Source organism: Lipotes vexillifer, unplaced genomic scaffold (assembly GCF_000442215.2).
Source record: "Lipotes vexillifer unplaced genomic scaffold, Lipotes_vexillifer_v1.1 scaffold382, whole genome shotgun sequence".
Classification (NCBI taxonomy): domain Eukaryota; kingdom Metazoa; phylum Chordata; class Mammalia; order Artiodactyla; family Lipotidae; genus Lipotes; species Lipotes vexillifer.
The window spans coordinates 5,415,447-5,428,543 of NW_006780611.1; the positions used below are offsets into that span (position 1 = coordinate 5,415,447).

At 54.3% G+C, this 13,097-nt stretch overlaps 1 protein-coding gene across 2 annotated transcripts in view; it reads right to left on the bottom strand.

Moving 5' to 3' along the window:
- Window positions 1-392: 392 nt before the first annotated feature.
- Window positions 393-13,097, bottom strand: part of PARVB (parvin beta) — a 111,920-nt gene continuing 99,215 nt past the window's right edge. The window contains exons 10-13 of one of the 2 annotated variants that reach the window (XM_007453927.1): window positions 12,213-12,281; window positions 7,337-7,438; window positions 1,742-1,814; window positions 393-481 (exon numbers count right to left, since the gene is read on the bottom strand). In XM_007453927.1, the coding sequence (XP_007453989.1) occupies window positions 405-481; window positions 1,742-1,814; window positions 7,337-7,438; window positions 12,213-12,281 (321 nt within the window). In that variant the 3' untranslated portion in view covers window positions 393-404. The remainder of the gene's footprint in view (window positions 482-1,741; window positions 1,815-7,336; window positions 7,439-12,212; window positions 12,282-13,097) is intronic. The other variant, XM_007453928.1, reaches the window with a different exon arrangement.

Below are 13,097 nucleotides of genomic sequence, written 5' to 3' on the forward strand. Positions count from 1 at the left end.
TTGCCGAGGAGAGCCCTACCCAGGAGATTCCACGGGGACAGACAAGCCACTGCCACTGCTGCGAAGCTCCATCTCTGATCCCCTGTGGTCACTGATGGCTGTCAGCTGGCACGCCGGGCGCCCCCTCCCAGGGGTTCCGGCTTTTTTCTTTTCCATCTTTTGATCAACAAGGGACAGCACCCCGGGACACCCCAGGTGAAGCCAGGCTGCAAACTCGAGCACTGGTGTTTGGAACCTGCATTTCAAAAGAGGCCACCCGCTGCAGAATTACAGGGAAAGGAGGTTAAGAGTATCAACCAGAAAAAGGTGGGGTGGGAGCGGGGGAACAACCGCGGGCTTGGAGGGGAGGCCAGGGCACCTCCCAAAGCACCGTCCCCGCCGCGGTCTCTGCTGCTCCCCGGCCATCACTCCAGGTGCTTGTATTTGGTGAACAGGTTGTAAAGAACCCGCAGGGTGGATTTGAGGTCCAGGTTCACCACATCTGCAGAAGGAAACAGAGAGACCGTTTGGTGGATGAGAGAGTGCGCCCCAAGCCTTGGTGCCCCAAGCACTTGGGAGACACGTAGGACATCCTCTGTGTCCCCAAGCGGCGCACTTCTGCCATCCCCCAGGATACAGACTGCCGTGAGAGCCCCCGGGCCGCTACCCATGGGATGAGCACCTGGGATGGCGAGGATATTCCTTCATCCCTTCTAGGATTTGCATTGGACAAATCTGCGTGGTGTAGGGTCTACGACAACCGAGGACATTTACTGGGGACCAAACACCCACAGGCCATCCTGTGCCAGGGCCTCTTGGGGCAGGGCAGGTGGGAGCTGCTGTCCCACCCCCTCAAGGTCAGGCACAGCGTGTGGCCCAGTAAGTCCCAGCCGCCTTGTTTGGTGGGAAAGGGCTCTGTCCTCCTGGTCAGCGACCTGGAGTCAGCGACCTGGTTCTTCCCTCTTGCTCTGTGAGCTCAGACCAGGGGCTTGGGGAGGGCTATGGGGATCACAGGTCACAGGACGGAATTCCTGTCCCCGGATGGGTGTTCAGCGGTGGCTGCCGAGCCTCCCAGGGGGTGTGTGTGCGGAGGACACCCCACCCAGAATTCATGCCGTCACTGTAGGGCGGTGATTCCCAAAGTGGGGTCCCCGGACCAGAAGCGCTAGCGTCACCTGGCAACGTGTTACAAACGGGACCTGGAGGATCCATTCCACAGCCCCCAAATCAGGAGCTGTGTTGGAGGAAGCCCCCCACCCCCACCCCGGGATTCAGATGCCCATTTGCATTAGGGATTCCTGGTATAGGTCATTTAACATAGGAGCCACGTATGACAGCGAGGCGGGGCTCTGCGGGTCTCCACTGCCATTCAGAGCTCATGGGGCATGACTGAGCCACGTCCCTGCTCATGAGCATCGCCCGGGCATCAGGACATCGACCCGACAGGCATTAAACTGCAGTAAACCTATAATATCCTTTCAAGACGTGAAGCGGCATCTCTAGTCTGAGCAATGGCACCTGGAGAGGCAATTAAACCCTGAGGCCGTGGAGCAGAGGCCACGTCCTCCAAGTCAAGTGGTTACTAAAGAATCAGCCTTGGTGGCTCTGCCAGCACAGGCCTCTTGGTCCCCGAAACCCTGAGCACAGGGGACATGTGGAGCTGGGGTTGGCAGAGCCCAGCCTCTGAGCCATGCGTGCGGGGCCTGAAGGGAGACACATGGCTGGCCGGGCAGCCCCTCTAAGACCTGGGTCAGGGCGTTACCTTCGGGGCGAGCCTTGGGCTTCTTAAGGCCTCCATCCAGCATCAGCTCAAAGGCAAATGACACGTTGTGGACCTGAGGAGGAAGCCAGAGTTAGCACCGGGGCCGCAGCTGGTCCCAGGCCTGCCCGCTGCCCCCTGCTTTCCTTCTAAAAGGATGGGATGGGAGCAAGTGTGGACAGAGGGAGCCTTTGGGATAACTACGGCCACGAGGACAGGGGTGTCCTGGGCAGAGCGACAGGATGGGCAGAGGGAGGGTGAGGGAGTCTTTTGAGGGTAACACACATTCACCTGGTGGTCCTCACTCCCCTCACCAATGATCGGGGGCGGCTGGGACATGCAGGGATGCGGGCACAAAGCCTGCCCTCAAGGGCTAGGGGTCCCCAGGTCCCGACACATCCACATGATGACAAGTGACAGTGACTTCCTTTTACAGATGAGGCAACCAAGGCTCAGAAAGGACAAGTCACTTCCCGAAGGTACCCAGCGCCTTGCACCATCCCCAGCATAAAGCAGCCACCCACCATCTGCCAGAAGGGCCTCAAACGAGCTGAGTGTGACAGCTGTGCTCTCGGCAGGACAGCGGTGGCCCTGGTAAGGGGCAGGCAACTGGACCCTGCTGGAACTGATGTCAGGCTGCTGGTGGCTGCAGCTGGGCTCTGGTCCTGGCCCTCACCTGCACGGCCCCAGAAAGGTGGACACATCCGCAACCCCACACATCCCCTCCCCCTCCAGCACTCGGCCCGCAAGGATGCTCGAAGCTCGTGTTCTGCTAATGGCTGCCGCAGAGGTTAGACACGGAGCCTTCTCTGCTGTGTTTAAAGTCCACCTGAACCACAGAGATGCCGGTGATCAACCAAATCACAGGCAGCCAAACGTCTGCTTCGAGCAAAGGCTGGTGTGGGGCGGAGGACCAAAAACTAAAATACATCACCAGTGTCAGCGCTAGACAGGACTTTAGGACTCTTCATAATCGAATACCCTTTGAACAATAACATTTTCATGATTTCACTGCAAATGAAATCAGAAACACGCGAACAAGTTTACCGGCGATATGGTTTAATAATTAACCAGGAGAAAGACATTTGGCAAAATAACCCTCAGCTAGTCAAGCCCACAAGAGCTTGGGGTACGGCAGGGAAGCATCCAGGCCACAGTGGCACCGGGCCGCGCTCAGAGAAGCAAAGGAAGCCACGGGCTGCTGGGCATCAAGAGGAGCCGGGCCCTGGAATGGGGGACACGGCCCAGAGCGGGCTGGGAGGGCTGCACATGACCAGAGGCTCTCAGGCCGTGCAGAGGCGGTGGGGAGACGGGAGTCAGGCTGCCAGAGCCCCACCTGCAGTGCCCGGAGCCGGCCGGGAGGGAGGGCTGCACTGGGCTGGGCCTCGAGCTGCGACGAGCATGGGAAATGGACAGGAGGGTCTGTAATCTCCCACTTTACAGAGGAGGTCCCGGGGCTAAACAGATGAGGACATCCGTGCCAAGAAAGGCGCAAGGTTCAAGGAGATGGGGCCGGCACTCAGCCCACCCAAGTCTGGATTCGGAACCTGGGCCCTGTCTCCAAAAGCATCCTGCTTCCTCGGCCATCGGCTGACAGCCGTCCAGATCCCAGAATTCATACACACACAACAGGCTGTGAGTGGGGGCAGAGTCAAGATGGCAAAGAGGGGGAAATGGAACAAATCAGGTTAGACCGTCAGCCCAACGTGGGAACGGATGTCTTCCATGGCCCCTCCAGACCTGCAGGATCCGCCCCCAGCACAGGTGTGGAGTGCGGTTCAGTCCATGAGGCCCCGCGCCTGCCCCAAGGAGAGAATAGCTGGGGGAGGGGGGGCACCCTTCCATGTCCCACTTCTCCGCAGCTGCTCAGCACAACAGTGATTTGTGTTATTTTAAGTAACAATCATTTGTAGACTTTTTAAAAGCTTTTATTTTACTTTATTTTATTTATAGATTTTTGGCCACACAGTGCCGCACTGGGGATCTTTGTTCCCTGACCAGGGATCGAACCCATGCTCTCTGCAGTGGAAGCACAGAGACGTAACCACTGGACAACCAGGGACGTCCCAACAGTCGTTGGATTCTTTGCGGTACGCGGGCCTCTCACTGCTGTGGCCTCTCCCGTTGCGGAGCACAGGCTCCGGACGCGCAGGCTCAGCGGCCATGGCTCACGGGCCCAGCCGCTCCGCGGCACGTGGGATCCTCCCAGACCGGGGCATGAACCCGTGTCTCCTGCATTGCCAGGCGGACTCTCAACCGCTGCGCCACCAGGGAAAGTGCCCCCCATCTTCCTCCCATTCTCTCTCAGAGTCATGCCTCACCATGCACAACTCCTCTGCCCTGGCAGAGAAGCACCCCCAGAGCCCAGCCCCACGGACTGGGCACAAAGAACAGCAAACAGCTCCTGATGAGGATGTGGGGTCACCTCCCTGACCGTGATCCCAGAGCGTGACACACCCCCCAGCCTCGAGCTGAACCCCGAGGCCCTACACTGCTGCTACGGGCCAGCCCACGGGCAGGACCCTAAGTCCTTCCTCTCTGTAATGCAAAGGATTTTCAAAAACCTGGCCAGGTGAGAGCAGAGTAGAGGGTCCTCGAAAGGAGTGGGCTTTTCCGGCTCTGCCCCTGCTGACTGCGACCGCGCCCCACCATGGCCCCAGCCCCCATGCGAGGTCCCGATTCCTCGCCGGGGTAGGGAATCAGACGAGGAGACAGGAGGGAAAGCGCCTTGAAACTGCAAAGCCCTTTCTGGGATTTGCTTCTAGGAATAACCTCCAAGTCTCCAGGACACACTCCACCCCCAGAGAGAGGGACGCTGTGGAATCTTCCAGAAGATGAGTGACGAGCCCAAGGGACCCAGCAAAGTGGCCAGCACAGAGCAAGGCTCAAACGGTGGGCCTAAAACAAGAAGCCGTCGGTGGTACCCAATGCTCTGAGACAGTTCAAAGGGGCCGTTCATTTGTTTGCAGGAACCTACAGGGTCGGAGACGTCTGGTCTCGTCTTTTTAAAATCCAGTACAGGGGGCTTCCCTGATGGTGCAGTGGTTAAGAATCTGCCTGACAATGCAAGGAACACGGGTTCGAGCCCTGGTCCGGGAAGATCCCACATGCCCCGGAGAAGCTAAGCCCGTGCACCACAACTACTGAGCCTGCGCTCTAGAGCCCACGAGCCACAACTACTGAGCCCACGTGCCACAGCTACTGAGCCTGTGCTCTAGAGCCTGCGAGCCACAACTACTGAACCCGCGTGTCACAACTACTGAAGCCCGCACGCCTAGAGCCCGTGCTCCGCAACAAGAGAAGCCACCGCAATGAGAAGACCGCACATCGCAACGAAGAGTAGACCCCGCTCGCCGCAACTAGAGAAAGCCCGTTGTGCAGCAACGAAGACCCAACACAGCCAAAAATAAAAAACAAACAAATAAATAAATAAATTTATTAAAAAAAATAAAATCCAGTGCAGTTGTTTAAAAACACAAGCCCACGACGCAGCCCTGATTTTGCTCACTGAGTCTCAGCCTCCTGCCGCTGCTGCAAAGATTCCCAGCGCCTCGCAGTCTCGGCCCGGGAATGCTCCGTGACAGTCTCTCTGCACATGTCACCACTGCCTGGCCACATCTGGATGAGGTGCCTGGGAGCTCGGGCACTGGGACCGGCCTGAAGACCTGAAGTGGGTTCAGGTCTGTGCAATGGGGAAAGGCCACCACCTGCGAGCTGGTCGGGAAGACCTGGAGGTTAATAACCACCATGGCTCACGAGGAACCTCCCAGCGGTGGCGTGATGCCACGACTCCCTGTGGGGAGGAAAGCAGAGAATCCAGGGGTGGGAGCTGGGGGCTAACGTGGCCAGAGAAGGACCCTCCAGAAGGCCGGCCCCTTCCGAGGAGAGCTCCAGCGGCCCTTGGGTCCCCTCCTCGAGGGTCGATGGGCCAGCACCACGCTGGGCACGGTCCCCTACAGCAGCCTTCCCTTCCTGGCTCCCTATCAGAGGCAAAGGTGGACCGAACAGGCCTCACACCTCCCAGGCCAGAGAGCGACTGACAGAGACTTTCATCCCGTCTCAAAGGGAGGAAGACGGAGCTGGGAGGGGACGCCCCCGCCCCTGCACCGAGCCTGTCCTGGAAAGAAGCCTGGCTCCAGACGGCCTGACTAAATTCACCCTTCTTGCCAGCCTTCATACTCATCTGAACAAAGAAAAGATCTCTCCAAAACAACGTTTCTGCGGCCAGCCACGTGGCCGGGAAATGCAAGATGAGCCCCATCACACAACTGTCTTGTCTTCTTGCTTCCCGACGGGCCCCGCAGAGCCCTGTGCGTCCCCGCTCACCGCGGACGCAAACCTGCCAGGACCTCGCTGATCTGCTCTGATTCCATCTCAGCAGGCAAGAGGGCAGCGGCATTTGGCCGCGAGCAATCCGCCCTCGAGGTGCCGGAAGTGGGCAGATTGATAAAACACTGGCCCTGCTTCCATGTTTCTCTGACTGCTGCCACCTGCTTGCATTGTCTGTCTCCCCAACTCACGGTCTAGCGCTTCGGGAAAATAAAATGACAGATGCTCTCGAGTTCAAGCAATACGGCCAGTCCACGAGCCAAATTTCTAAAAGCAATGCGCTAAATACTGCTGGGATGGCTGGACCTCGGGAAGCCCTGGCAGGGGGCAAACCACCTGGTCACAATGGCATCCCAAATGTGAAGGTCATGCCCTTTGACCCAGACAATCCTCTTTGAGGGATTTTCCTAGAAAACAGTCCACAGGAATGAAAAAACTATACGCACACATACATACGTGTGTGTGTACCTATTCAAGACAATGCCTTATTGTTTTGTTTCTAAATAATTTTTAACAGATTATTTATTTATTTTTGGTTGCATTTGGGTCTTCGTTGCTGCGCGCGGGCGTTCTCTAGTTGCGGCGAGCGGGGGCTACTCTTTGTTGCTGTGCGCAGGCTTCTCATGGCGGTGGCTTCTCTTGTTGCGGAGCACAGGCTCTAGGTGCACAGGCTCAGTAGTTGTAGTGCACGGGCTTAGCTGCCCCGCGGCATGTGGGATCTTCCTGGACCAGGGCTCGAACCTGTGTCCCCTGCATTGGCAGGCGGATTCCTAACCACTGCACCACCAGGGAAGTCCCTGCCTTATTGTTTTAATAGTGAAAAAGAAACAAGTTGATCGCCCAAAAGTGGGGACCAGGGAGACAGTGACCTCAGAGCCACTCCATAGACTTTGTGCCGCCACTTAAGATGGTATATATAGGAAGTTCATGAAGCGGCAGGAAAACCAGACAGGATGTCTGTGTGTCATGAACAGGGGAGGGATTTGCAACTCTACTGGCCTTTGGCCACAATTATTAAAACCAGCATCGTCCCGGGGGAAAGACCCGAAGAGAACGAGGCACACGACACTTGGATGCGTCAGGCAATGCCCACGGGTTTCCTTCTTTTCCTGAGGGTCACCTCTAATTGCAATACCATTTTCTGGGCAGTACTTATCTTTTGGAGAATGCAGCTAGACTCCAGAGAGAGTGGTCGGGGGATTCTACACTGTGCCCTTGGATGAGCGCATCCCGGGCCACTCCCGGGATGGAGACCAGGCACGCACGTACCTTCTGATCGAAGCTGTCCGGGGTCAGATAGAAGTTGTGCAGGGGTACAAAGTAGCCTTCCAGGAGCCCCATGAGTAGAACCAGGTACACGCCGTCTGCAAACTACAGAGGGACACGTGGTGATGTTTCTGGGCCACGCACGGAGTCAGTGAATGATCTGCAGCCACTCAAAAGGAGGAAAATGTTTGAAAGTAAAAAAAAAAAAAAATCCATCCCTTGTTGAGGAGAGCGAGCCTGCAGTCAGGTGAAGGACGAGGGTGCAAAGCACGTGCTCGGGATTGGATGTGGTGACCTGTGTGTTTGGGATGGAGTGCCGCTGCGTGGAGAGAAGCAGGCCACTGACCTTGGGGATGACACTAGCTCCCAACTCTCTGGGCTGTCGTGGGTACGCTGCGGGGAGGGAGGGGGAGAGGTGGAGCAAGGAGCACCCAGCACGCAGGGAGCCTCCATCAGTGAGCAGGGGCCTGTGGGCGCGGTTAATCCACCACCTGCGGGGCGCCCTATGCTTCGGTTTGGGGTTTGGTTTGCTCACTTTGTCAGCTGCCTGAGTTCCTTCTTCTAGCGGTATTCACGGCATAGGAAGAGACCCTCCCACGCCCCGGTGACGACAAGCTTCTGTGTGCACCCAGCACGCGGGTCCATCCTAGCTGGGCCCTAATCAGCAGGCTGCAGCCTTACCCCACACCCCCAGCCCCTCAACCTGCACCCGGCCCAGCACCACCTCCCATGCACAGGAGAGGCCCAGGGATCTAGAGCCAAAGACTGTGCTCTTTGCCGGGGCCCCTCACCCCACTCCGCTGCCCACCGCCCAATAAGCCAGGACAGGGAGCAACTGCTCCTTTTACAGATAAAGTGACGGAGACCAATGAGGGCAGAACAACTTGCCAGAGGGGAGGAGGGGACCAAGGCTCAGGAGGCAGAGCCTGGTCTCTGGGACAAGGACCAGCCCCAACCCCCACCCCCCGGGGGCGGGGCAGGGGGGCAGGACCCGCCCATCCTCCCAGAGGGCAGACATGGTATCTCTGAGGGACCCCAGCCTCCAGATTCTGGAACTGTGTGGTCCAATATGGTAGCCACTGGCCACATGTGCCTAGTGAAATTTTTTACGAAAATTTTTTTTAACTTATTAATTTATTTATTTGGCTGCAACGGGTCTCCGTTGAGGCATGCGGGATCTTTCGTTGTGGCACACAGGCTTCTCTCTAGTTGTGGCACGGGCTCAATAGTTGCGGCACATGGGATCTTAGTTTCCCTGACCAGGGACTGAACCTGCTTCCCCTGCATTGGAAGGTGGATTCTTAACCACTGGACCACCAAGGAAGTCCCTTTACAAACTTTTTTGAATGATGTTGGCTTATTTCGGTAAAACGTACATAACACGAAATGTACCATTTTAACCATTTGTCAGTGTGCATTTCAGTCATATTTTGTACATTCACGTTGTTGTGCAACCAACTCCAGAACTCTTAAGTTTCAATTTAAAAAAATTTAAATAAAATACAAAATTCAGCTCCTCAGTCACACAGGCCCCATTTCAAGTGCTTGACAGCCACACGTGGCCAATGGCTACTGTGTCGGATGGTGCAGTGATAGGATGTTTCCATCACTAAAGAAAGTTTCACTGGTCAGCCCTGGGCTAGAAGGCTGCCACGCGGGACAGCTGGACAGCTGCAAGGGGCCGACACCCAGGAGGCTTTCAGCTTCCTGAGACCAGCAACCGCAGTGGTAAAAAGAGAACCTGCAGGAGCGAGGACGTTTTTATTAAAGGCAACAGCGGCAGCTCCCTCCACCATCACAGCCGGGCGGCCGAGGATAAAACGTCAAAATCACAAGCCTCCAACATCAGAAAGCCCTGTCCTCTGGAAGGGGAAGGGGACGCTAAGAAGCAGCCCAAGGCAGACAGACATGATCATAATGTGTGAACGGGCAGGTCGTTCCTGGGGAGAGCGTTCCAGACCCTGGTTTGACGTGATCTGATTGACCCTTTGCCTACGCGTCACGAGGTTCACGCTTCCAAGCCATGCAGACGTCACTTACTCAGCTCCTGTCTGGCCGACAGTGCTGGTGGAATGTTCTGGCAGCTCTTGCCCCCTCCCCGGCGACACTGAGCCAGCGCACCCCCAAAACCGCTCTCTCACCAACACTGAGCCATTTCCAGGGATACAGAAGAATCCAGCCCCATCACCTGCCGGGAGGCGTGGGGAATGGGTGCTGAGGCGCCAGGATGGCTGGAGAGCCTTTGCTGATTTCCAAGGCATCTTCTAACCCACCCTGGGACCCCCGTGTCACAGGAGTGTGGGAGAGATGGTCACGCAGAAAGGAAGGCAGGGGAGGGATGGGGTACCAGGAGGGTGAGGGCCAGGCGGAGCGGGCCGGCTTATCAGCAAATGAGTGGGACCCTCGGTTTTCACACGCACAAGAGCAGTGGCCCTCCGACGGGGTGCCCTCACTCAGCATCCACGGTGCAGTTCTGCAGGAGATGGACATCCCCACGGAGGCCCGAAGACACCATCACCGCCGTCTTCATGCGCGTGTATCACTGACCTTTCAAATGCACTTTCTCCATTCCAGTTTAAACATGTGGGGAGAGGTTCAAAGAGGAACTGGCTCAGTATCACAGAGCTAGGAAGCAGCCCACAGTATAAAAGTGGTTTTAGAAAGAAAGGAAAACACACACACACACACACCCTGAGCAGGAATTTGAGCCTCTGACTTCCAGGACATCGAGACTTTAATGATGAACATATTTATAAAAATACCCAGAATCCTTTGCCACAAAAGGAAAAAAATCTGCATTTCTATGGCCAGTGAGCTTTCCTGGTGGACCACTGGTTCAAAATATTTTTAAGATATTACTTCATATGGTGTGGTGATAGGAAAAAAAAAAAAGGACATACTGAGTACATAGAGATCAATGCAATTGAAATTTAGAGCCTCAGCCTAAGACGTCTGGCTATTAATACTGCTGTGCAGGCCCACCTGGGCAGTGACAGTCGGAACGAGTTGGCGAGGATGTGGGTTCTCAACAGCGCCAATGAGAGTTTCAGGCAGGCAAACCTTCCTGGGCCCTCCGTGTTACCGCGGAGAAATGCTCCAACGACCCCATTTCTAGAAGTTTATCCTAAGGAAGCAGGCAAGGGCACAAACAGCTGTGTGCAAAGGTGCCCGCTGAACAGCTATTGACAAGATCGGCAAACGTCCCACCATGAGGACTGGGTTTAATGACGCACAACACAGTCTTAGAACAGAACAGAAGGCAGCTATTAAAAGTGACAAACACAGGCAGACAGACCAGACAACACAAAAAGGACTAGACAGAAACACACACACACTCACACAAAAACATGCCCACACTATTTAGTAACAAAAAACACTACAAAACAGCTGTACAGTATGATCCATTGCCATTTCAAAAAATACACTTACGCATACAAACCATCTAGAAAAATACACATCCAACCATTAACTGTAGTTCACTACCTCTGGAGAGGATGACGGGAGAGTTTAGGGGGAGTAGAAAAAAGGACTGTTGCTTTTCAATGAGTACACTTCTGGACTGTTAATATTTCAAGCCGCAAATAATCAGAGGCTAAATGTGCAATTTTTTAGTAAACTGATAAAAAAATAAGTGTGTTTGCAAACAATGCACAAATAAATATACACATTAAAAACGGACCATTCGGCTTTCAAACACAGACCCGTGCTGCCCACGATGAGCTACCCGCGCAGAGAAATGATGTGGAATAAAATCCCCAGCACCGCTATCTCTGGGTGATGGGATTACGGATGATTTTTATTTGTTTTGCTTATCTGCATTTTCAGACATTTCTACAATGAACCTGAATTACTTTTTTAATTAGAAAAGCAAATGAGAAAAGTTAAAGAAAGGAATGAATGCAATCACCCAGGGGTTTGAGTAGCATCAGCTGCGCATTAGAGAAATCGGCACCGAGAACGCAAAAGACGCCAAATTCAGGCACCCAGCTAATCCTGGGAAAATTATATTTTGTCTTTAATGCTTGCCGAGCACTTGAAACATATTTTCACGATGGTGCTTCCGCTCTGAGTGGGGGTGGGGAAGCATACTTTCTATACTTACTGTAGGAAAAATACTTTGTGCGTATTCATTAGAGGGACATTAGCAAGCATTTGCTAGGTGCCAGCCGCTGCGCTGCGTGCAGGACAGCCACGGACAGCAGAAGCAGAGGGGGCCAGGACATTCCAGACTGAGGGACCCGTACACGCAGAGGCTCTTTGGTGAAGGTGCGATGGCACCTTGGAGGGTGTTATGCTTGAATTGTATCCCCCTCAGAAAAAGATGTGTTGGGATCCTAACCCCCAGAATCTGTGAGCGTGAATTTATTTGGAAAACCAGGGTCTTTGCGGAAGTCCTCACGTTAAGATGAGGTCATTAGGGTGGGTCTTAATCCAACGTGGCTGTGTTTTTACAAAAAGGGAAAATTTGGATACAACACCCACAAGGAGGCCGAGATCGGGATGAAACATCTAATGACCCAAGGAACGCTAAAAATTACCAGCAAGCCACCAGGAGGTGGGGGAGAGCCTGGAACAGATCCCCACTCAGAGCCTCAGAAGGAACCAGCCCTGCAGACACCTTGATCTGGGACTTCTGGCCTCCAGAACTATGAAGGCATAAATGTCTGTTGTTTAAGGTACTAGTTAAGGTATAGCCCCAAGAAATTAAGACAGAGGGTCTGGGAGAAGGCCAGGATGGCTGGGGCTGGGGCTTTCTTGGCTGTGGGATGGGCATTCCTTGTTAGACGAACACACTTTGTTCACACGGCCCTCCGGGGATCAGAAAGCTGGCTGAAAATGACACCGGACAAAGGGTCCTTCAGCCCAGAACACAGCTTACCTGGGTCTCTAGTTCCGTCACCTCCAAATTCAGCTTGTTCAGGTGCTTGTTCACAAATGTGATGAGAGACTGCAAAGCAAAGAGACAGGGGAACCGTGAGCAAGAGATTCAGCTCCCACGTTGGGGGACAGATGTGACATTTGCCATCAACTGGCTTTATGCAACGCTTCCATAATCTCCTCTGTTTGCTAAAATAAAATGCTCGTGCTTAAAGCGAAATGTTCTTACAATAACCCTTGGTTTTTAATGGGCTAATGCCTAAATCTATCCCAGCTGGAGAAGAAACGCACATCTCTGTTCCCCAGCCCATGTGCACACACGCGATCCACACACATACCATATTTAACAACCCTACAGAAGAATAATCAGTGCCCTCAAGAAGGATATAACTGTCAGGGGGAGATAAATGCTTAAATGTAGGCTAGATGTAACCTTGAACTACAAAAGATTGAGAGAGAAAGGCTGCCTGGGGCCACACCCATCACACTGTCAGTAAAGGAAGAAACGCCAGAGATTTTCTGAGCCCTGGTTTATATGTACACAGGGCCACTGGATTCTCCTCTCTGGCAAAAGTTTAAAACTTGCCACGTCTAACTTTTCTCGGTAATCAAACCCAACTTTCATGGAAACTCAACACCAACCCCACCTCTGCCTACCCTGGACGTGATGTCATCCCTTTTTCATTCCACCCAAATCTACCATGTGCCAGGCACTCTGCTTCTTGCTAGAGACACGAGATAGTAACTAAGACAGGGCGCCACCCTGAAGAGTCTGAGGCACAATTCTCCATATACACACCCAGTGGAGGCCACGGAGAATCGGAGAATCGAGAGAAACAGCAAAGCCTGTGAAACACACAATGTCGGGGCGGGGCGGGGCGGGGCG